At 40.7% G+C, this 21748-nt stretch overlaps 1 protein-coding gene across 1 annotated transcript in view; it reads left to right on the top strand.

The window, feature by feature from the left end:
- Positions 1 to 18933, top strand: part of Wls (Wnt ligand secretion mediator) — a 102641-nt gene extending 83708 nt beyond the window's left edge. The window contains exons 11-12 of the mRNA XM_046451003.2: positions 1308 to 1461; positions 17985 to 18933. Of these exons, the coding sequence (XP_046306959.1) occupies positions 1308 to 1461; positions 17985 to 18094 (264 nt within the window). The 3' untranslated portion in view covers positions 18095 to 18933. The remainder of the gene's footprint in view (positions 1 to 1307; positions 1462 to 17984) is intronic.
- The last annotated feature ends 2815 nt before the right edge of the window (positions 18934 to 21748 follow it).

Here is a 21748-nt window from a genome sequence, read left to right as displayed (position 1 = left end):
TTTATTTATAGTGAATTATTTTCCAAAATAAAGAAGACATCATTGTATTGGTTTGTTTATGAGTCATAAAAATGAACATTTATATTATGTATCATGAAGGCCAAACTAAAGTCCATAGTTGGGTAAACCAGCAAGCAAACCAGAGCTGTTTCCTGGTTCCCTGACACTCCAGGTCTTTAAAAGGTAAAGCCTATGCTTAACCCTTCACCAGGCCGACAGCCCCAGTGGGTCACAGGGAACATAGACAGCATTGCAGGAAGCCTGCTCATTGTATCATAAATAGGAGGTGAGATCAACCTGTTTGTTCAAGTCATTAACATTTAGATCCAGCTCGCCATCTTACAGTTTACAAGTGACTCCTAGAGAAGGTTTTTATAACTCAAGCTCATTGAACTGTCACAGCAACATTTATCCAGTTCTTTCTTTTATTCCCATTTACAAGTCCTGTAGCAAGGAGAAGCAGTCAAAATCATTTCAGTGATCTTAAGAGCTGGTACAAATTATTAGTCACTCAGCTCAATGGCTCTGTTGACAGTTCCTAGAGTAATCCATATGTCTTCAGGCCACCCTTAAAACAATTACCAAGTCATTAACACAGACAAAAGCAGCTTCAAAACATCTCTTGCAGAATTGCAAAGCATATGAAGGCCTCATAATTACCTTTTTGGGTGACTTACCTAGAGTGACATTTTATACATAAATAAGACATTGCTTATTGTATGCCAGGCAGTTTCTAGAAGTATTTTTACTTAATTCTCCCCCATGGCCTTTCAGGTTTTTATTTTACACTTAAGGAAACTCAAGCTCAGAGCTTTCGTCTCTCTCTTGTCTTATTAAATAGTGAGTGGTATGGCCTGGATGTGGATTGACCTGTGTTCATTGAACACCTGTGGTACTTTGGGCACTGAGGATAGGCAGCAAGCAAACCAGAGTTGGTACGTGCATGCAGGGAGTTTACATCTAGCTGGGAAGTCCACAGAGAAGGAATTATGATTGTGGATAAGGGTTAGACTCAGACACAGGCTCTTTAACTAAGAGATTACAATAGATGGCTGTTGGCAGGAAGGGACACTCCCCAGGTGATGCTAACATGACACCAAGGGAAAAAAAACACTGACATTGTGCCTGACGCATAGTAAGCCCTCAGTTTTCACTGGTATGATTCACATTAAAACAGGAAGATTTACATGGCCCTTGACTTTTTCCATATGTGAAAGAGTCCTGGTTTTTGTGTTGATTGGTTTCTGGATTGGTGTTATTTTGTTGTTGTTGTTGTTCCAAGAGAATGTCATTTTCCTTTTCCACAGGTGACTGAAGGCCATTGGAAATGGGGCGGTGTCACAGTCCAAGTGAGCAGTGCCTTTTTCACAGGCATCTATGGAATGTGGAACCTCTATGTCTTCGCTTTGATGTTCCTGTATGCACCGTCCCATAAGAACTATGGGGAAGACCAGTCCAATGGTGAGTCCCAGCCTCCTTAGCACAGCTTCATTCAGGATAAGCCAGCTTCTGTCTCTACAGGATTTAAATGGCTAAAGCTCTGGGTTCATCACCTTCCTCCAAGTGTCCCCCTAATACTGAGATACAGTGAAGGCACATCCCAAGGAACTCTATAGACACATAAAACAAAAGCCAGCACAAGTCAGATAGTTCTTCAGGTCCTCATTTCTTAATATCTAAAATGCATTGAGAATATTTCATTCTATTCTAAAATATGTCCCAGTTTAATACAAAAAAAATCAAATTTGCTTTCCTCAATTTTTTTGAGCAAAATTAACTGTTGGAAATAATCTTTTTATTTTTTCTTCCAACATGAAAAGATCCTAAAATATAAGGTAGAGGAAGTCTGGGCCCTGAGAGTGGAAGATGGGATGGTCTTATTTTTCCTGCTCAGTTTTCTTTAAGGTTTATGGGATTTGTTTCTCTCTCTTTCTCTCCTCCTGGATCCTTTTTTTTAAATTATTATTATTATTGTCATACTAGGGATTTAACCCAAGGCCTTGCACATTCTAGGCACCACCATTGAGCTATACCTCCAGCCCTTCAAGAGTGTTTTTTGACAAACATTCAAACCAGTGGCCCTTCTCCTGTCTCCAGAACTTTCCTGTCTTCCAGTGCTGCTGTGTGTTATCTTTTCCTATCTTATAGTCACAGAACCTGGATATGATGATACCTAAAGGAACCTTAGAGTATTTAGCCTCTCTGATCATTTTAGAGATGAGGAAACTAAAAACCAGAAGAGAAGCACTTGCCACGAATTTCTCAGCTGGCCATGGCAGTGAAAAGGAATTATTGCTGCCCAGGCCAGTGCTGTTAACCTAGGATAGGTGACCTGGTAATAACTGATTTAACAGATCCTTTGCTGTTTGGCTCCAACTTTATTCTTTCTTCTCCTTTACCTTCATTCTTCTGTTTTACCTTAGCTACGTATTTGCCCTTCCCCAAACATAAGGTGAACTTTCTCAAATGCACTAGTGAGTGTAAGTCTATCTTGGTGCAGAATACAAGGTAGCAGCAGCCCCTCAGTGCTGAGGGTTGACCTCATTTTTAGGAATTGCTCATTGGGTGTGTTGAAGGAATGGATTCCACATACCACCTTCATGTGGGCCTGATGAAACCCCTACCCCTATTTTGGGTCCAGACAAAATGCTGCCTTCACTTGGAAACCTCCTGATCACTCCAATTAGAATCCATCCAGTTACACTGAATAGAGTTACGTTGTTACATGGGATGTTGGTGTGTTTAAGAAACCTACCAGCAGTTAGGTTGAACAGCATTAATGAGGTTTTCACTGCAAGTCATCTGAATGCCTTTAGTACATTAATTTGTAACATAAGTTTTTTTAGATAAGGTGGGGGTAACAGCATTTCTTTCAACTATTAAATCACTTGTTCCTGGAGCCCTTTCCCCTGATAGAATGTCACTTGGTACTGGTATCCTGAGGAACAAGCCTGTGGAGCACGGGTCCAGTTTTAACTGGGTAGACGTGAGATGAGTCTGTCTGGACCGTTTTGCTCCCCTGCTGTAGTGTTCACTCCTGAAGGGCAGTAGAGATGGTTCTTAAAGATGCTTTAGACATGTTGAATGAAGTGATATTTTAGAAGCAAGAGTTCTAGATCAGCTTTTATTTTTCACACATGGGCCCATGATCTTGAGAATGACAGAAAGGAAAAGAGGGTAATGACATAGATAGAAACAAAAAGGATGACAGAGAAGAGGGCCTCTGTTCTAGGGGCAATGGGTAGTGGAGCAGCCTCAGCTACCATCTGTCTTTGTACTCTTCTGGCCACTTCCAGGTGACAGCATCCTGGACATGAGATTTCTCTTCCTTTGTATACCTTCACCTATTTGGAGTCAAGACTAGTTGTTACCATTTTAGACCCATCTCTGGCTATGAATCCTGAGTAAGAGTAAAGGCTTCACTTCCCTACCCACGGTTCTGCTCTCAGTTTGACCAACTGCCTTTCTAGAAGGTTTGGAAGCTAGAGAGCCATCGGCTTCCATTCCACTGCTAGCACTCAGTGCTTTTACCTTGTTCATAGGAAGTGGGGGTGTATAGCCTCTGGAACATGGACCTTCAACATGACAGCAGGAAGAGATTCCGGGTTTGCAGACAAGAACCTTAATTTCATTTCACAGTCATCCTGCCAGACTTTGGCAAACCACATGGCCTGGCCTTGATTGAAGTAGGCGAAGTTCTTGTCTTCCAGGGAAACTCCACATAAAGCAGTGCCTGCACTTCCTGGATGGTGTCCTAGCACTAATGTGTTGCAGGGGTTGAGTACTGACTGTGTGCTGCTGCTCTCTCTGCACATGAACCCTTCTGCTGGTTGTTTTTATTGTGTGATCCCTGGCAAACCTCTTAACCCTCTGTGCACCACTTCTCCCAACAGTTCAGTGGTCTCTCTTAAGTCCTGAACTGTGACATTCAATGCCTCTCTTTCTTCATGATAGCAAAGAAGGGGCATGGGGGCACTTTCTGTCACTGTGTGACAACCCAGGGCATGATATCTGTCACAAGTAAGGAGTATCCAAATGCTGGCAAGAATGCCTGGCTCCAGCTTGGTTAGGCTGATGGACCTGCCAAGCCAGGGATTTTAGGTGGATCCCATCAGACCCCTCACCCTTCACAACAGCCTACCTGCTCTCTAAAGCTCACAACTGAGAATCAGAACTCCATCCTTTCCTCATCAGGATTTTTTGTTGAAGACAGCTTGAGCTATTATTTCCAAGAAAGCTCAAAAACTAGTTCTCAACAGGAGGCCATATCCCTGGATTCCTTCACTGATGGGTGTTTGGAAGTATTTGTGGTTGCTTTGGATTGTCACTATGATTGGAATGTGCCACTGGCACTTAGTGTCCACATTCGAGAGATGCTAAATGTCCCATGAAAGAAATAGGTTCTTGCAATAAAGAATTGTCCTACCTCAAATGCCAGCAAAGCCCTGGGGGGAAAACATTCTTCCAGTATTTTGGTGGTTAGACTGCTTTGGTACTCCATGCTGATCACAAACACAAAAGCCATATGCTTTCGCAGTTTTCCAGTGGTAGCTTCACAGCTTGAGCCCTTGCAGCTTGTACCTTGTGCTTTCTGTGTGGTACCATGACCTCATGTAGTTAGAAGGGTCTCTTCCATGTCAGGCTCTCTGAACACTTTCCTTCTCTGCTCTTCTTCCCTTTTTACCTCTCCATCTTCCACCAGGATGCACAGTGTGTCCGAAGAATTATGGAGCATTAGCCAAGATTCTGAAGCTCCTTGGAAATATCTGGGAATATTTCATGGAAACCTAAACATGAACCCTCAGGAGGATATGCTGTATTTTAAAATCCCCTGAGTGTCTGGATGGTATTTTCTCCCTCCCCCAACCTTCCCATGCTCCTTTTTAATTAGCTTGGCTTCCCCCCACCCCCATCCCCCCACTGCACTTACTTCTAAGGCCCAGAGCCAAGAATTCAGATCTCTTCTATGGAGAGTGAATCCCAGGCATGTGGTGCTTCTTTTCTGCATGAGATGGGTCCTAGATGAATCGCTAGGGAGAAAACCCATTTCCAGGAACTTGACAAACAGTTTCTGATGCCAAAGGGTATATAAAAGGGAAAGAACTATAGAGGAGTGTTCTTTTGTTTAGGGGGGTGGAGAGATGCCAAGAAACATGAGGAGATGGGTTGGAAAGGAATAGATGCTTGCTTCTTCCTTTGGTCATGGAATGCACAGAGAAGAATAAAATGGGCAGCAGTTTCAATTGAGGGTCACTTTCCAGAGAGCACTTCCCCTCATGAGTTTCTGTTTCTCTTTCACTGCCCGGATCAGAGAGTGACCCTTCACAAATGAACTACCGAGCATCACAGTACTTAGCACTGTGCTATGTTGGATGAGATGGAGAGACAGAGATGGCCCTTGCTATCAAGGAGACATTATCCTGATCTGGGGACAAAGTATCTTCACCTGCATTTTGAAATACAGGAACTGGCAGGACAGCTGCAAGCCAGTGTGCTCACTCCTGATAGACACTGCAGGTGTGGGGGGCTCCTCCTGTTGCCTGATTTCCCAGTGCTACAGCAGTAGTGCAACACATTCACATGAATTGTTGAACATAGACACACACACCCACTCTCTCTCTTTCTCTCTCTCTCTCTCTCTCTCTCTCTCTCTCTCTCTCTCTCTCTTTCTCTCTCTCTCTCTCTCTCTCTCACACACACACACACATTTACCTGGCCCTCTGTGTCCTGGAGTCACACATTTTCATATTTAGCCAACCACAGATTAGATATACCCTTAAAAAAAAAGCATCTGTACTAAACATGTACAGACTTCTTTTTCTGGTCATTCCTTTTTAAACAATAGAGTATAACAACTCTTTAGCATGACATTTACATTGTATGAGGTATTATAAATAATCTAGAGCTGATATAAAGTATTCAGGGGGGATCACATAGTTCTATGCAAAGACACTATGGCATTTTATATGAAGGACTTCAGTATTTACAGATTTTGGTAACCTTAGAAGGTTCCGGAACTAACCCTCCATGGATACCAAGGGACACCTATATGTGTGTAATTATCTTGTGTGTACATGTATGTGCATTGGTATGTCTCTCTCTCTCTCACACACTCACACACGCACGCACGCACATACACACACCGTTTTAAAAAATGCAACGATGATATTCTGGTTCTCTTTCCTTCAAGGAGCATTTACATTTTTCCCCTGCTGCTGACTTCATTAAAGCTGTTCTTTTTACCTGTTGCCATAACCAATTTATGAATCATTCTGGATATCTTCCCAGGCAGAAATGAACTGCAGTGGGCTAATGTTGACCCTTTTCTTGGGGCAAAAGCACCATCCCCAAAGGGTACAACAGCAATACCCTGTACTCATGAAAAACTGTTTAACTCAGTAGGTCACTAATCCATGTGGAAAAACAATAAAGTAAGAGCAGGTCATGAAGTCAGAAATTTCTGGATTGTAGCTTTGATTTTTGTATTCTTTTGCCTACACAATTCTTGACAAGAATGTTTTGGAAGAATTATGGGAAACTGTATTCCTGACTGAATGACTACCGTGAAGGGAACAAGAGATGCCCTAATCGCCACTCGGGCCTTCCTGTTTCTGTGCCTGTGAAATGTTAATGTCTGATGCACTCAAGCTCCTGGAAGCAACAGCAGTATCCCCAGGTCCCGTGTCTTGGTCGCCAACTACCATGTGCTGCCAGTATTACTTCTGGAAGCTGCTGCTTGTTTCACAGAGCAGTGGCTTTAGTTGCCTCCATAAATGCTTGGATTGAGCCTTGGGGCCTGACAGTGTCTGTCATTTACTTCAGTCACCCCCTGGTTGTATGTTGGATGATCCGTCCTGGGCCAGCCTGGCTTTCCCTTGATGTCTGCAAACAGTGATGGAATTGTTCTTATCTCCAAAGCTGGACCAGACCCTAAAGTGGCTCTCAACAGCCTTTTCCCATTTCCCAGTGAAGGTGGGAACCAAGCGACAGTCCTTTGCCAGCCTGAACCTCCTACTCTGCTATTTGTAGTCAGGTACTTTCTTCTTCTTGCCTCTCTCAGGGCTGTTGTCCTACCAGTGACCTGAACTTTCATACTTATGTCATTTAAAATCATCTTCTCTGTGTCTTAAAATTACTGTCACCCTGTCCCACTGGGGGCACTTCAGTCACCTTCTTGAAGAGAACTTTCTGCTTCCCAAATGTATTAGTTTGGTAGGGCTGCTATAACAAATACCACAGGCTTAGTGACTTAAACAACAGAAATTTATTTTCTTATAATTTTGGAGGCTGAAAGGATAAGATCAGAGTCAACAAAATTGATTTCTTCTGAGGCTCTCCTTGGCTTGTAAATGGCCATTTTCTCCCTGAGTACTCACGTGGTCTTCCTCAGAGTGTATCTGTATTCCAGTCCCCTTTCAAAGCACACCGATCATTTTGGATGAGAGCTCATACCAATTATTTCTTTTTTTTACTTAACTACCTCTTCAAACACCCTGTTACCAAATACAGCAACATTCTGAGGTATTAGGGGTTAGGATGTCAACATGTGACTTTGCATAGTGGATACAATTCAGTCTATGACACTGAGATTTTACTCAAAACTTCTAGGTTTAATTTTGTCCCTCTCCTTGGAGTCATATCCTGGTATGGGGTGTCTGGAGATGTCTTTGAGGTTGTTGGAAATGGCTCCCTATAGCCTGGTATAACTATCTCTTGTGTTTAAGATGGATTAAGAGATGACTGGACCCAGGGTCTCTAAACCTTGTCTCACCAAAGCCACTGTCTCCCAGGAAGGATCCTCAAAGCTGAGCCATCCCAAGCCATGCCTGCTCTCCAGAGGAGAGTTTTTCTCTAAATCCTAGTAGGGAATACTAGTACTGATATGCTAGGCTAGTCTCAGCCAGGCAGAGCAGGGTAGAGCTGGGCTTCCTACAACAGACAGATATTGGTGAGTATTTTAATGAACACTTACTACATACTAGATGCTTTGCTGGATATTTCTTTTCTTTAAAAAAGAAAAAATTAAAGTCAAAAATAATATTGCCCAGCATTTTATTTTTTAATATGTTAATCATATTAATACCTTAACTGTAGGGAAACATAACATGAAAGAGCAATCTTCTGCATAGAAATAATTAAGCTTTACAAATACCACGCCATTCTTGTTTTTCTCATTTTGCTGTGAACCAGGGACATCATTATAAAGAGTTATCATTCAAGCTTATTTTGGAGGTGAATGGAAGAGAAGATGGTGAGGGCCTAGGGAAAATTCCACCAAAAAAGAATACAGTTATGGAGAGAACATATGCTCTGGAGATAGACACAGATGGCTGGGAATCCTGGTTCCAGCAAAGACTGTGCATGACCTTGAGAAATAGTAAAACTCATGTTGTGGGAGTGCACTGGAATTACACTCTTGGGTAATAGGATTGTTAGTTTGCCTGCGTGGTTGTGAGGATAGGATTAGGAATTATTGACATTAGAAGACCTTTTTCTCTCTCAGAATCTGTGAAACAACCTGAGAGGGGGTATAGCATCATTTCTTCTTTTTATCGAAGTGGCCACAGATACAAAAATGTGTGTCATAAAATGCTGCCAGTTTTAAGCTGTACCCCAGGGTGTGTGGGTTTCTTGGTCCTCAGCAGGCGTTCCAGGCAGTTAGAACCAAGCAACACTACACACCTGTGCATGTGACACTACAGATGTGCATCTAATTCTGCAGTCCTTTGAGATGAAATGGGAGCCAGAAGTTGGGTCCATACCCAAAGGTTATGAAAAAGTAGCCTCCATTGTAATGTTATGAATTGATGGCATAACCAAAGAGAGTTACTACAGAGGGAAGAATTCTTTTCTTTTTCTCTCATACTTTCTCTTTTTTCTCCCCAGTTGGAAGCATATCACATTTTCAGAAGGGTTTCGTTTTGTCTTAGATGGGAAGAGACTTTGAGCATGTCTGTGCACTGAGCACCAGAAGCCAAGAGAGAGGGAGGGAGACTAACAGATGGAGCAAGACCTTGGCAGAAATAGGAGTTGATGGGATTTGGAGACAACTGGAGGGATCCCCACTCCTCTAAGTTACTGCCATACGCCCACATCGATACCCTGAGGGGTAAGGTTGCCCTTCAAGGTACAATAAACACACAGGAGAATCATAGATTTTGCTACACAGAGTCCCATTGATCTGGGTCCTCATCCAGCACATTAGAGAAATTACTTACGCCCCAGTGGCTTCCCATCTTACAAGGAAATCCAGGGCATGCTAAGCCCCTCACAGTGCATATGGCAAATACTCATAAATAACAGCTCTCCTGTCAGTGCGCTGATTTGTGTGCTAAAAATTTATCAGATATAAAAACAGAATTAATATACTGAACATTCATCCAAATTATTGTACATGTCTAACTGTAACATATCGCACGAGGACGTCGTACTTCACTGTCAGTCTCCTTGGCTGTTGGAAACTTGAATATTTAGGAAGAGATGGCAGAACCTGAAGGCTGAGAGTGTAGGTCCTGGAGCCGAGTCACTCTAGTTTGAATCTCACATCACTGTTGATCCTCTGGGGCTCTGAGCAAGTTACTTAGCCTCTCTGTGCCTCAGTTTCTTCATCAACAGAATGAGAATGATGATAGTAGTGTCTCTGTCCGAGGATTAATGCACTAATGTTTGTCCATTGTTTAAATCTGTGTCAGCCATGTGATAAGGACTATTATATAGTTATCTATTCAATAAAAAAAAATCACAGCAATTTTCACTGTTTTTTCAAGCAATCTGCAGAACCATACATGTTTTCTGAGATCTGCAGTTTAGAATCACATTTTGGGGTTTAAAGAATCAACATCTTCTCTTCAAAAGCCAAACAGAATTCCACGTCCATGTCTCTTTCTAGGAAGTCTTGGGAAAGGGTTTCCTTAGGTAAACAATGCTTCTGGGGTGGTCAGGACTGTCTGAAACTCCGATGACTCACACAGACATGCAGATCCTGAGACTGGCTTTGAAGTTCTGATGGCTCACCCAGGTATGCAAATCTAGAACTAGCTTTCTTTGATCTAAAAGTGGGAAGCTTGTACTTCACCTGCTTGGTGGAGGCATGAACTAGAAGTTGCACTAGCAAGAATGCAACTTAGTGACCTGAGAAAATCTGGTCCCCGGCAACCAGGGTCAAGTCTATCACCAGCTTTACTTTACACCTGTCTCTGGCTGAAGGGCAGATACATTGGATGTGCTGGAAGCTGGGCTATGCCTCTTTAGTACCTTCTCTGGCCAAGTCCTGACAGCTGTAGGACAGACTTTGCTGTGTAACACTGAGAGATGGGTCTACCAGGGAAAGCTAATACCATGTGGCTTCCCTGAAGGGTATATGGGTAACCCCTAAGGTCCTGAGACCTTGGGATCCACAGATGCCCAGGACATTAGTCCTAAGTATAGGGTCAGGGCTTCTTCTAAATTATGATACAGTACCCCAGCTTGTTTGTTTATTTTATGCTAGAAACTAGGGAAGATTTCAGTCCCAAAACATAACACACAGGCATAGCACAGACACGTTTCACTTTTTATTCCCCTATCTACAAGTATTCATGTACATGTGCACCCCCACACATCAATGCACCAGGTATTATTGATTCTGAATATTTACCATTTTCCTTTCACTAGTTTACGTTCTGATGGAAGATGGCAGACTTTTAAGGGCTTAACTTGTAGAAAGTTTTTTTTCCTGCTAACAGGAATAGCCACATTACTGCCCCTCTATCCACTAAGGATAAGTTCAAGACTCTGGTGCTGTGGCATCCCTAGGGACAGAAGAAAATTTGGAGTATGTTTTGGTACTCATTTCCTGAAGAGAAAAGCCCCTGAAGTTCCTAAACTTATTAGATCCGTCACTTGCCCAGTCTCTTGCTGCCTATGGACAAGGCTACTTGGTCAATTAGCCTCAGCAAAGATGCACTAGCCCAGAGGCATGTTGTGCAGCTGTAGCCCACTGTGTGCCTTGGAATCAGATGTACCTTGGGCCTGGTTGCTGGCTGTCTCAGGGGCTTGCCCTCCCACCTGGAGCAGTCAGTGACCTTACTTACCTCCAGCTCCTTCATCTATAAAGCTGTCCTTGATAAGGAATAGACAGACATCAACAGTGGCAGCATGAGGTTAAGGGAACAAAATTCTAAGAATTGGACCCACTGTTTTGGCCCCCATATGCTTTCTGTTAAAAAGTAATTTACCCGAAACCCTGTAAGGCTTTAGTCAATAGGATGTATTATATTCCTCAGAAAACAAAAACAAAAACCTGTTATCTGTAGGAGAAATACCCAAAAGGCTCCACCCTGTGACATGACTCTGAAGAAGGGGACTTCTGTGACCTTCACACAGACCAGATTCCAGACCTCAGGGAGATAAGGATAATTCCCTAGAAATCTTTCAGAACAGGTTCCAATTAGAACTGGTCAGCATGAGCCAAAGTGACCCAGAGTTGCCTTGGACTTTTACCATGGACTTCAAAGTTGATGTAATTCTTCTGTCAGTCAAAAGTCAAGAGATGGACTTGGGCAAGACTCTGGAAACTTTTCTGGGACCTCCAGTAAAACTGGAGGTCAGGAGGGGCATACCATCCTTCTCTGAGACCACCCACTCTACTCCTTGAGAGTGTTCTCTTTTTCTACCCTTCTAATAAACTTTGCTATTCTTTTACTAAGTCTTGTGTCTTCCCTGAAATCCTCTCAAGCAAGAACATAAAAATTAGGTGAGGACCTTTCTGTCTGCCTCTCTGGGGCTCCCTGGACGAATGTCTCTGTAACATCCTGGTGCATTGGTTACGAAACTGGTTTTTGTTTGTTTTTTCCTAGTTACCTTCCCAATTCAGCCTTTTTCTGAATTTTTCCTCTACACCATTTGGGGTCTTTCAGTGAGGATAAGAAGACCTCTTTTCTCTTATTCTTACCCTCTCATCTTTATCATCTCCTGACTAGCAGAATGCCGTGGGACTTCAGTCAGTGGGAACTCTTAAGTCACATCTGAGGTAAAGAGGCACTCCCCATCATTTTTGTGTAGATCCCCCATTTAAACTTTACTTCTTAGGCTCAACCAGCAGCTTTCTGTACTTCTTTGCCACTTCCTGACCTTGCATAGATGGGTTCCTGCTCTCCCTGTATGCATTCCTGCCATGATACCTAAACTATACTAGGGACCATGGTCCAGGGGAGGAAGGAGAGATGGGATCTCTATGGCCTGCCAGCACCAGGTCCCAGATCTTTCCGAGGACACTCAAGAGATCTTCTGTCCTGCTTTGTAGGGACTCAGCTTCATAAGAAAGGAAGATGATATGACAGGCTTGTGAACTTCAGGGGACACCCTACTTCCCAAAGGTTTTTCTTTTCTGTCCAGATGAGAAATAATTGCACAGGGAAGGAAACTGGAAATCCCATATATGTGTAGGCTTTCTTTTTCTTGAGCTTTCTCCTAAGGTAGTAGTATCCAAGCCATTTACATACCAAGCTTAATTGCTTGTTCTTTCTCTCTCCTGCTACAGATATCCAGGGGATTTCTTATCAGGGCTGCTTATCGCAACTAGGGCTTGACTGAAATGATTAGCTTTCAGACTCTTTGAGACTAGAGAGATGGGGGGAAAAGTATCACTTTAAACTAAAGCCACAACAGGACTTAAATGGATGGTATTTCTATTTTTCTTCTCCCTGTTTCATGTGTGTATTTCTCGCCCCCGATACACACTTCCCACTTTTCCCTAGCGAAACACCCTTTTCTCCTTTAGAAGATGAATACTTAGTCATAAAAGCACCAAAGATAGGAGACTCCTTTAGACAAATATACTCCATTTTTGGGTCAGAAGGAGCTTAAGCCACTCACTGGGAAGATGCTTATGAGAGGTTGGTCTCCCAGTGCCTTGAGCAGTCCTTCAAACACAGGGTTGACCTGAGACAGCTTGTTGGAGGGACCTGGCCTTGGTAGTGTGACAGTCAACGAAGCTGTGCGCGCCATTAATCACCACATTCAGACCTGAGGCACTATAATGGCCAACTTCATGAATCTTTAAACTTCTGCTATGAATCCAAATCCTGAGGACAAACTCTTTTCCTGTCCTCCTTCACTCCCTTCTCTAAAGTGTCTCTAATTTCTCCACCTAAACTGGTCTGTGTTGTACATCTGCTGTCAACCAGAAAGGCTAGAAGCATTCTGGAACCTCTGCTTTAACCAAAATCATGCTGATTCATGTGTTTATTTTTACATTCTCTATACTCAATATTTGGGAAAGTAAGTAATTCTCATCGTAACCATTGCTTTAATAGAAATCTTCTCCTTTTGTCTTAAAGATGGAGACAAAAGTAAAGATACCTTTAAAATTGTAACTGATGTGATTCTGCAATCTGTGTATGGGGGGAAGGTGGGAGTTCATAACCCACTTGAATCAAAGTGTGGAATATGATATGTCAAGAATTTGTAACGTTTTGAACAACCAACAATAAAAATTTAAAAAAAAAATTACTAACCCACATTTTTATAGTTCGTTGGCAATCAAGAGTGTTGGTGTCTATAAAATGTTTAGAGTATAATGTCCATGGTTTTTAGGATTTTTCTTTTGACAGGAAAATGACCCAGATTGTCAACTATGCTTGTGTCTTACCTTGGTTTTTATGGGTAAATTAGGTTTAATTTAAGTGGGATAAACATTATAAATGTGTTTGTTAGAAGTGACATCTGCAAGTTAAAATACTAAAAACTAAAATACTAAAACATTAGGGCTGGGTCTATGCTCAGTGACAGTGTGCTTGCCTAGCATGTATAAGGCAGTGGGTTCCACCCTCAGCACAGCATAAAAATAAAACAAATAAAATAAAGGTATGCTGTCCATACACAACTACAATTTTTTTTTAAAAAATACTAAGATATTAACTACTGGATATAAATTCAAGTACTCTTGGCTTTATAAGATAATATATTTATATTAGGGTCTCTTAGGGATTGTGTTTTTATAAATTGTTGGTAAGTGGAAAAAGAGTTAAAGACTGCCTTCCTTTCAGGCCTAAACTAAAAGCAAAGTTACTAAGAGTTAAAGCTTTAACAGATGTAATTTTATTAAAAAAATAATACAAGATTTAATCTGTGTTTAGATTGGAAAAAGCCTAAAAGTAAAGAAAGTATTTCATCTCATTAAAAAGGAAATATTTGCCTAAATCCAAAAATGGTTAAGGATTGTTTCAAGTTATAAACTTAAGAATCAGCATCTGAAGAAAAGAAGATGTAAAAAAACTGTAGAGGTGAGGCTATATTTTAGAGGTTAAAAGAGAAAAGGAATGTTTTAGATGAAAAAATATTAAAATAATATTTTTGTCCTAAAGTCCAAGATAAAGATAAAAAAGGGAAAGCAAAACTAAGGATATAGACAACTTGTAGAATGTCTAATTAAATTGCAGAAGGTTTGTGAAAATAGACCTTAAGAAATTTGTATGTGTAGTTAAGTTGACTATAATTAACACAAATAAATATATTTAAGAGTTTTCTAAGGTCAAAATCAATGTAGTGATATAAAACATTCTAATTATCTCTAAAAACAAGGTTTTTCTTAAGAAATTGATCTGTTCTTATTTATCAAGATAATTTCTTGTGTCTATTAGGTTCTATTACTTGGGGAAACAGTCTTGAAAGAGATAATTATTCTTTTATATCTGACTATTTTGAAGTCTTTTAAATGATTGTTTTATAAGTCTGATTAAATGAACAAAAATCATTTTATGCTATTACAGTATATTTGAGACCTTTAATATATATGAATATATATCTGAGGACTAAATATGTTTGTCTGAGCTTTGTCCAAATGTTATGTAAAAGTTTATAGAATGAAAACTATGTAGGTTTAATATAGGCAAGGTAAACAATAAGTGCTCTCCTTTATACTTTGTATCTGAACTTTAAACATATAACATGTCCACAATGCCATTTAAAAACCTGACATTGGTTTGCTTTAACTACATACATTTTTTATTGTTATATAAATGAGATGCATTTGTACATCAGATGATGTCTATTTCTAATCGTTAACACTGTTTCCTAAACTTATCAGAGATTCTAAATTTTACTTTAAAAGTTAAAAATAAGTTAATATAAAGACATCTGTGTAATTATGATGCTATTATTTCTGGCTTCTTTGTATATTAGATGTGTTCATTTTCTCCAAGTATATAAGTTTTTTAGAACGTAAAGCTTAGGAGAGCACTTTACCAAGCTGATATTCTCCAAACTAAAACTGTTTGTAGTGATAGCCTTTTTCAGACTTATATAAAAATAATAAATTTAGTTGCTGATCTCTTTATGATATTTAATGTTTTATTACTAGATGAAGGTAATCAGTTGTCAATAAGTTACATATAAAATCTGTATGTTGCTCTTTACACTGGGATGGGCATTTTAAATGTATTTTTGGAAAGTTGTTAAGGAGAACCTGATTTGTTTAAAGGTTGACAGTGTGGAACATGGAAACATTTCTGCCATTTTTTCCACAAAAAAGAAGTTTAAGACCTCTTAGCCTTTCTGTTTGATTCATGTTTCAGATGTCATTTATATCATGCTAACTGAAATTCAGATAGACCCAGAAAGCAATTCAGAAAACCTTGTTTTCTTATACTCTTTTTTTTTTTTTTTGTGATGCTGGGGATTGAACCCATTCTTATACTCTTCAATAGAATGATATCTTATAATAGGGCAAAGGTCAGCTTCAAAAATAAAGCACTTTAAATAAGATCTGTCAAAAGGTCAACCTCACCTGAGACAAGGCCCTGCCGTTCATCCAACTCCATATTATGATAGCCCCACAGTAGGCTAGAATTAAGCTCACTTAATGTTATATTCAAAAGATAGATCCTTAAAAAGAGTCCTGTGATCCCAAAATTAAAAGGATTATAATACAAAACTAAATAAAAAATTGGGTAAACTATAAAAGGTATTTAAAGAGCGTAAAAGAGTTTTAAAAGAAAGTAAAACAAAGATTTTCATATGTGGTTGATAAATTTATGTGTTTTGCAGATTCTAGATAGATATCAAAGATATATTAGTGTTATACAAATTATGTTTCTTGGTTCATTTAAGTGTTTGCTCTTGTTAATTTCATTTTCATTTTGTATTTTCCTTGTAAAACTTTAATAACTTTTCCCTGTTAGTATTTTGCAGAAACACTAATTCTAACAGCACAATCTGAGTTAATTTGAGATAATAAGCCATCACCTACAGGACAGATAGTATATAATACTGACTCCCTATACTAATACTGACCCTAAATAAATAGAAGGGGTGATTGTAAAATTGTAAATATGAAAAATTCAAACCCATTACTACCACTTCAAGCCTGGTGAAACTGACCTTCTAAGCGTTTAAACCCAAAACTTGGAGACCAAAACCAAGGAGGTAAAAGGACTAAGGCAAAAGCATCCAATATTTGGCCCTTGCCCTCTAACGTCAGCAGGCTCTAGGGAATGACAGGACTAATGTAAGGAAGAGAGAAAACTGGATTGAGTATGTTAACCAGAGGGCTGAGGGCCAACTGGGGGCTGGGGGTGTGGCTCGTGGTCAAGTGCCTCTGAGTTAAATACCTGGTAGCAAAAAAATAAATAAATAAATAAATAAATAATTTGCACAGCAAAGGAAATGATTAAGAGCATGAAGAGAGAGTCTACAAAATGGGAAATCTTTGTCAGGGGATTAATATCCAGAATATATAAAGAACTCAAAAAAATTAACACAACCCACCCCAAACAACTCAATTAATAAATGAGCAAAAGAACGAAGCAGACATTTCTCACAAGTACAAATCCAAGTGGCCAACAGACTTATGAAAAAATGTTCAACAACCCTAGCAATCAGAAAAATGCATTGAGATTTCATCTCACTCCAGTTAGAATGGCAGTCATCAAGAGTACAAATAATAACAAATGCACGCGAGGATGTGTGTAGGGGTGTATACATTGTTGATGGGACTGCAAATTAGTACAATCACTTCGGAAAGTGGTAAGGAGACCCCACAAAAGACTTAGAATGGAACCACCATAGGACCCAGCTATTCCACTCTTTAGTATTTATCCAAAATAACTAAAATCAGCATAATGTAATGATATAGGCACATTAATGTTTATAGAAGCACAATTCACAATAGCCAAATTATGGAACCGTTGTGCCATATATACACAATGGAGTTTTACTCAGCCATAAAAAGGCATGAAGTTATGGCATTTGCCAGTAAAGGGATGGACCTGGAGAACATCATGCTAAGTAAAATAAGCCAGACTCAGAAAGCCAATGGAATGTTTCTTTCATATATGAAAGTTAGAGAAAAATAAGGGGGAAAAGAGCAGGGGTGGATCCCACAAAAATAGAGGGAGAGAAAGGGGATTGAAGGGAGGGAGGAAAAACAAGAAAAGGGAGGAACTACAGAATGAAATTGACCAAATTATTATATATATATGAATATGCCACAATGAATCCCACATTTATCTATAAAGTTTCAATTTTAAAAAATGATAAATAAATAGAAGGAAGCCAGTAGAGAAAAGGGAATGGGGGAAGGAGGAGGAGAGGAAATACTGCAGACTGAAACGGAGCAAATTATATTCCATGCATGTATGATTATGTAAAAATGAACCCCACTACTATTATGCATAACTCTAGTGCACTAATGAAAACATTTTTTAAAAAAGGATCACACATAAAGCATTTAGAAGAGCATCATGCACAAAGTAAGCTCTCATTAAATGTTAATAATTACTATGAATAATACCAGCAGTGAGCTAACTCATGTATTATTAATGACTTCTCTGAGAGCCAAAAGTGATATTTTAAAAATACTGCAAATTCCAAATGAAAAGGTGGGGCATTAGCCTATGAGTTCAGAATGTGAAAGGGGACCAGCCCCAAATCAGTTCCAGAAAATGAATCCCAGCTTGCTTCCCCTTCCTGCTTGAACACCTCTAACACCCAAAACCATGTTTCAGGTGATCTGGGCGTCCACAGTGGGGAGGAACTCCAGCTCACCACCACCATCACCCACGTGGACGGGCCCACCGAGATCTACAAGCTCACCCGCAAGGAAGCTCAGGAGTAGAGAATACAGCACCCCGCTGGGACCATCTCTCTACATGCAGGTTCTCTCACTAGAGCGCGGAGCCTGCCAGACAGCTCAGTGTACGAACGCTGCCTCATGCCTCTTGGCTGCGGTTTCTTAGACCAGCAACTTGGACATTTCTTGGATGGCCTTCTGGCGGTAGCTTTTGGAGGAGAATTCCTGCAGCCACTAATGCGTTGTGTATGATAACAAAAACTTTGCTATGACACGTTTTCTGTGATCATTGTTAATTAGTGACATAGTAACATCTGTAGCAGGTGGTTAGTAAACCTCATGTGTTGGGGGGGTGTGCTCCTTAGGGGATGGTTTGGGCTGGATGGGGTCTATATCGAGTGGAATATGACTCTTTTTTTTTTCTGCTTTAGATTCTGGGATAGAATTTAACATTCGTTGCAGTCTAAGGTATGCTGCTGCCATAGCCTCACTCCTCATCCATGACCACTTTTTTTCCCCCCTATTTATATCACCAAGTAGCCTAGTCTACTGAGTTAATATTTAAGTTGTCAATAGATATGTGTCCCTATTTTTTATGGCTTAATATAAAATCATTGAATTTCATGAGAAGGTCTGTTCCACCAGAGGCATTTCAGCTTTGAAACCAAATCTGTGTATCCAATACTAACCAGTCTATTGGATGTGGGTTTTAAAAAAAATGTTTGCTAAACTACCCAAGTAGGATTCATGGTATTAAATGGCCTTTGGGTCTGAAAAGCTTTTTTAACCTCTTGCTTAAAAATGTGTTTTCTTTTGATAAGATGCTTCAAATGGCCTCCAGAAGTGTAGATCCAATCATTTAAATAAACTAGTATGTATATGTATGTATGTATGTGCACACCCTCTGCCTACTCAGAACCATGTATATGAAAGCAGATTCAATTCCATATTGAATCTAGGAGTGAGGAGTGGGTGGGGGAAATAGGGAAAATTAAAATATTTTGCATCAAATCAAAGCATGTGGGGGACAGCATCCATTCTGGAAATGAGGTAACTAACATTTACTATACTAGGCAGCTCACCTTCTGTTTGAGTCCATTTTTTTTTTTTTTTTTTTTGCTGCTGTAACCAAAAGACCTGACCAGCACAATTGTAGAGGAGGAAAAGTTTATTCAGGGACTCAAGTTTTCCTCAGTCCATAGAGAGCATGCTCCATTCCTCAGGGCTCAAGGTGAGGCAAAACATCTTGGCGGAAGAGTGTGGCAAACAGAAGCAGCTCACATAATGGTCAGAGAGCAGAGAGAGAGACTCTGCTCACTAGATACAATATATATACTCCAAAGCCACACCCCCAATGCCTACCTCCTCTAGCCACACCCTACCTGCCTTCAGTTAATCCTCATCAGGGGATTAAATCACTGATTGGGTTAAGGCTCTCATAAGCCAATCATTTCTCCGCTAAACCTTCTTGCATTGTCTCATACATGAGCTCTTGGGGAACAACTCACATTCAAACCATAACACCTTACTGGATCAGCAAGAAATTCTTAAGGATTATCAATAACGATGGTGAACAGTCATCACTTCGGAAGTAGACACTGCTCCATACCACATACATCTTCTTCCTACTTCCCCAAGAGCCTGTGTCATCACATTTGATTGCTGTTGTTGGAGAGGCAACATGGCATAGCAGAGAGAACAAACTGTTGATGGTCCATCATTTGCTACCGTGTGACTTTGCCCAAAGCACCTGATCGAGCTGTTTCTTCACCTACAAACTGATGTCCATAAAAATATATCCACATTACAGGGTTACAGTGAAAATAAAAATCATTTCATGTATACAGAAATACCTTTATCAACTATAAATCCACATAAGTATGTTCTTCCTGGAGTCTATAAGCAATTTCACCAGTGTCTTCTTTCTCAGATACTGCTGCCTAAAGGTCTGGGGTGCATTCTGTTTAATACACTCACCAGTGCCCCCTACCCTTTCTTTCCCCCAGTTTTGGCTAAACCCATGAGAAACAGTGACAGCAGGAAATATTTTGGCCTTGACTATTCTTCCAGGCCTTTTTCTAACCTGATGAGCATTTGATGGTACATGATCCAATGCACTCAGCATCCACTTATCACCAGCATGGTGTCAGCAATCACATGTAGCCCCTCCTCCCAATCTAGCAGGGAAGAAGGAATTCAAATGCTAGAGTGATCTCTCCCAGAGGAGAGAGATGGAGGGAGTGTCTCTCTGTCCTCTGGAATGGAACAAGGATCTGAGAGTGTCTTAAAGAAGAAGCCAGATTGTGTCAGGGTCGAAAGGCAAAGGGACCAGCAGTTCAAAAATCACCGAAACAGTGAAGTACAGAGAACGTTGGCTTCAGGTTGGTCACTGGGCCTGGCTGGCGTATAGGTGTGCAACAGCAGAAGAAGGGCCCTGTGCACCTGTGAATCAGAAGAGGCAGTGTTTTTAATGCCATGGTAAGAATTACAAGGCTGTCTCGGGTTTTAGGCAGAGAAGTGACATGGTTAGAGTTACCATCAGAGAGCAGAGAGAGAGCATGGAAAGGCTGGATAAGCCCAGCAAAAAAAAAAAAAAAAAAAATCACAAAGACTAAAACCAGGCAAGAGTTGAGGAGGAGAAAAAAGGAGACATTGTGTTGGTGTTCTGCACCCTGGACTTCACAGAAAGCAAGAGTCAAATTCCAAGCCCTTGAAGGGTGAGGAATAGTAGGGCCCCTGACCAAATGAGAGATTCCTAGATGAGAAGTGTTAGTGGGTCCACGAGTACTAGAGGCCAGCTCTAACAAGCTTAGTAAAAAAGGCGAACTTAACTAGAACTTTCCTGGAGTATACGTAGAAGAGCTGAATTATCCAGAAATATGTGGGAATGAGAACAGCTTTATGGGACCCCAACACCAGGAATTCATAGACTTTCCTCTAGAATACTAACATTTCCAACTAGTTCAGGTCTTTGTCTCTTACTTCAAAACCATGAGACAGAGAGTGATGACCCTGTGCCATTCAGCTTGTGCAGGGAGTCAGATCAAATGGCTGGGGCTCACAGGGTAGACTGGAGTCCGTTTCCAAAGAATGGAGAATCCATTTTGAGCTGGGAAAACAGCAGAAAAGATCTAGTACCAAAAGCAAGATGGTACTTGAATTTGTCTGAACTGAGTTTTAAAAGCCATCTCCCCCATTCTCTATAAGAGTGAGGAGAGCACTTGGAGCAGAGCATCAAAGAAAAGCACCAATGGGAGTAGCAAGCCAGGCATGGCCACACCCAATAGGAAAGAAAGAAAATGAGGTAGATTCATCAGAAGAATGGTTGTCCAAGACGCTGAAGAAGGAAAGATTCATAGAAACAAAGCAAAGCAAACAGAACGGCATTGGACCTCCTGAGCCGCAGACTGAGTTAAGCCTGTTGGATTGGGTGGTTTGGGATGTGTATGATCTTCTGAAGGGACAAGGGCAAAAGCTGGATGGAGAGGTGGAGCAGAGTCCATGGACGGTTAGACGGGAAAGGGAGGAAGTAAGATGGAGCCAGAGTAAAGGCAAGGCTTGAGGGTTTTAGTCTGGGAGAAAACAGGACTGAGTTTGCTAACCAGAGAGCTGAGGTCCAACCGTGAAGGAGAGGAGACCATGAGGAGGTAACAAGCTGCAAGGGTAGTCAGAGACTTGGGGTTCAGACCCAAGATGATG

Source organism: Marmota monax, unplaced genomic scaffold, assembly GCF_021218885.2.
Source record: "Marmota monax isolate L192 unplaced genomic scaffold, Marmota_monax_Labrador192_F-V1.1 WCK01_AAM20220418_F8-fsc00023, whole genome shotgun sequence".
NCBI classification, from domain to species: Eukaryota; Metazoa; Chordata; class Mammalia; order Rodentia; family Sciuridae; genus Marmota; species Marmota monax.
The sequence above is the reverse complement of the archived record's forward strand: the minus strand, read 5'-3'. Positions and strand labels throughout refer to the sequence as shown.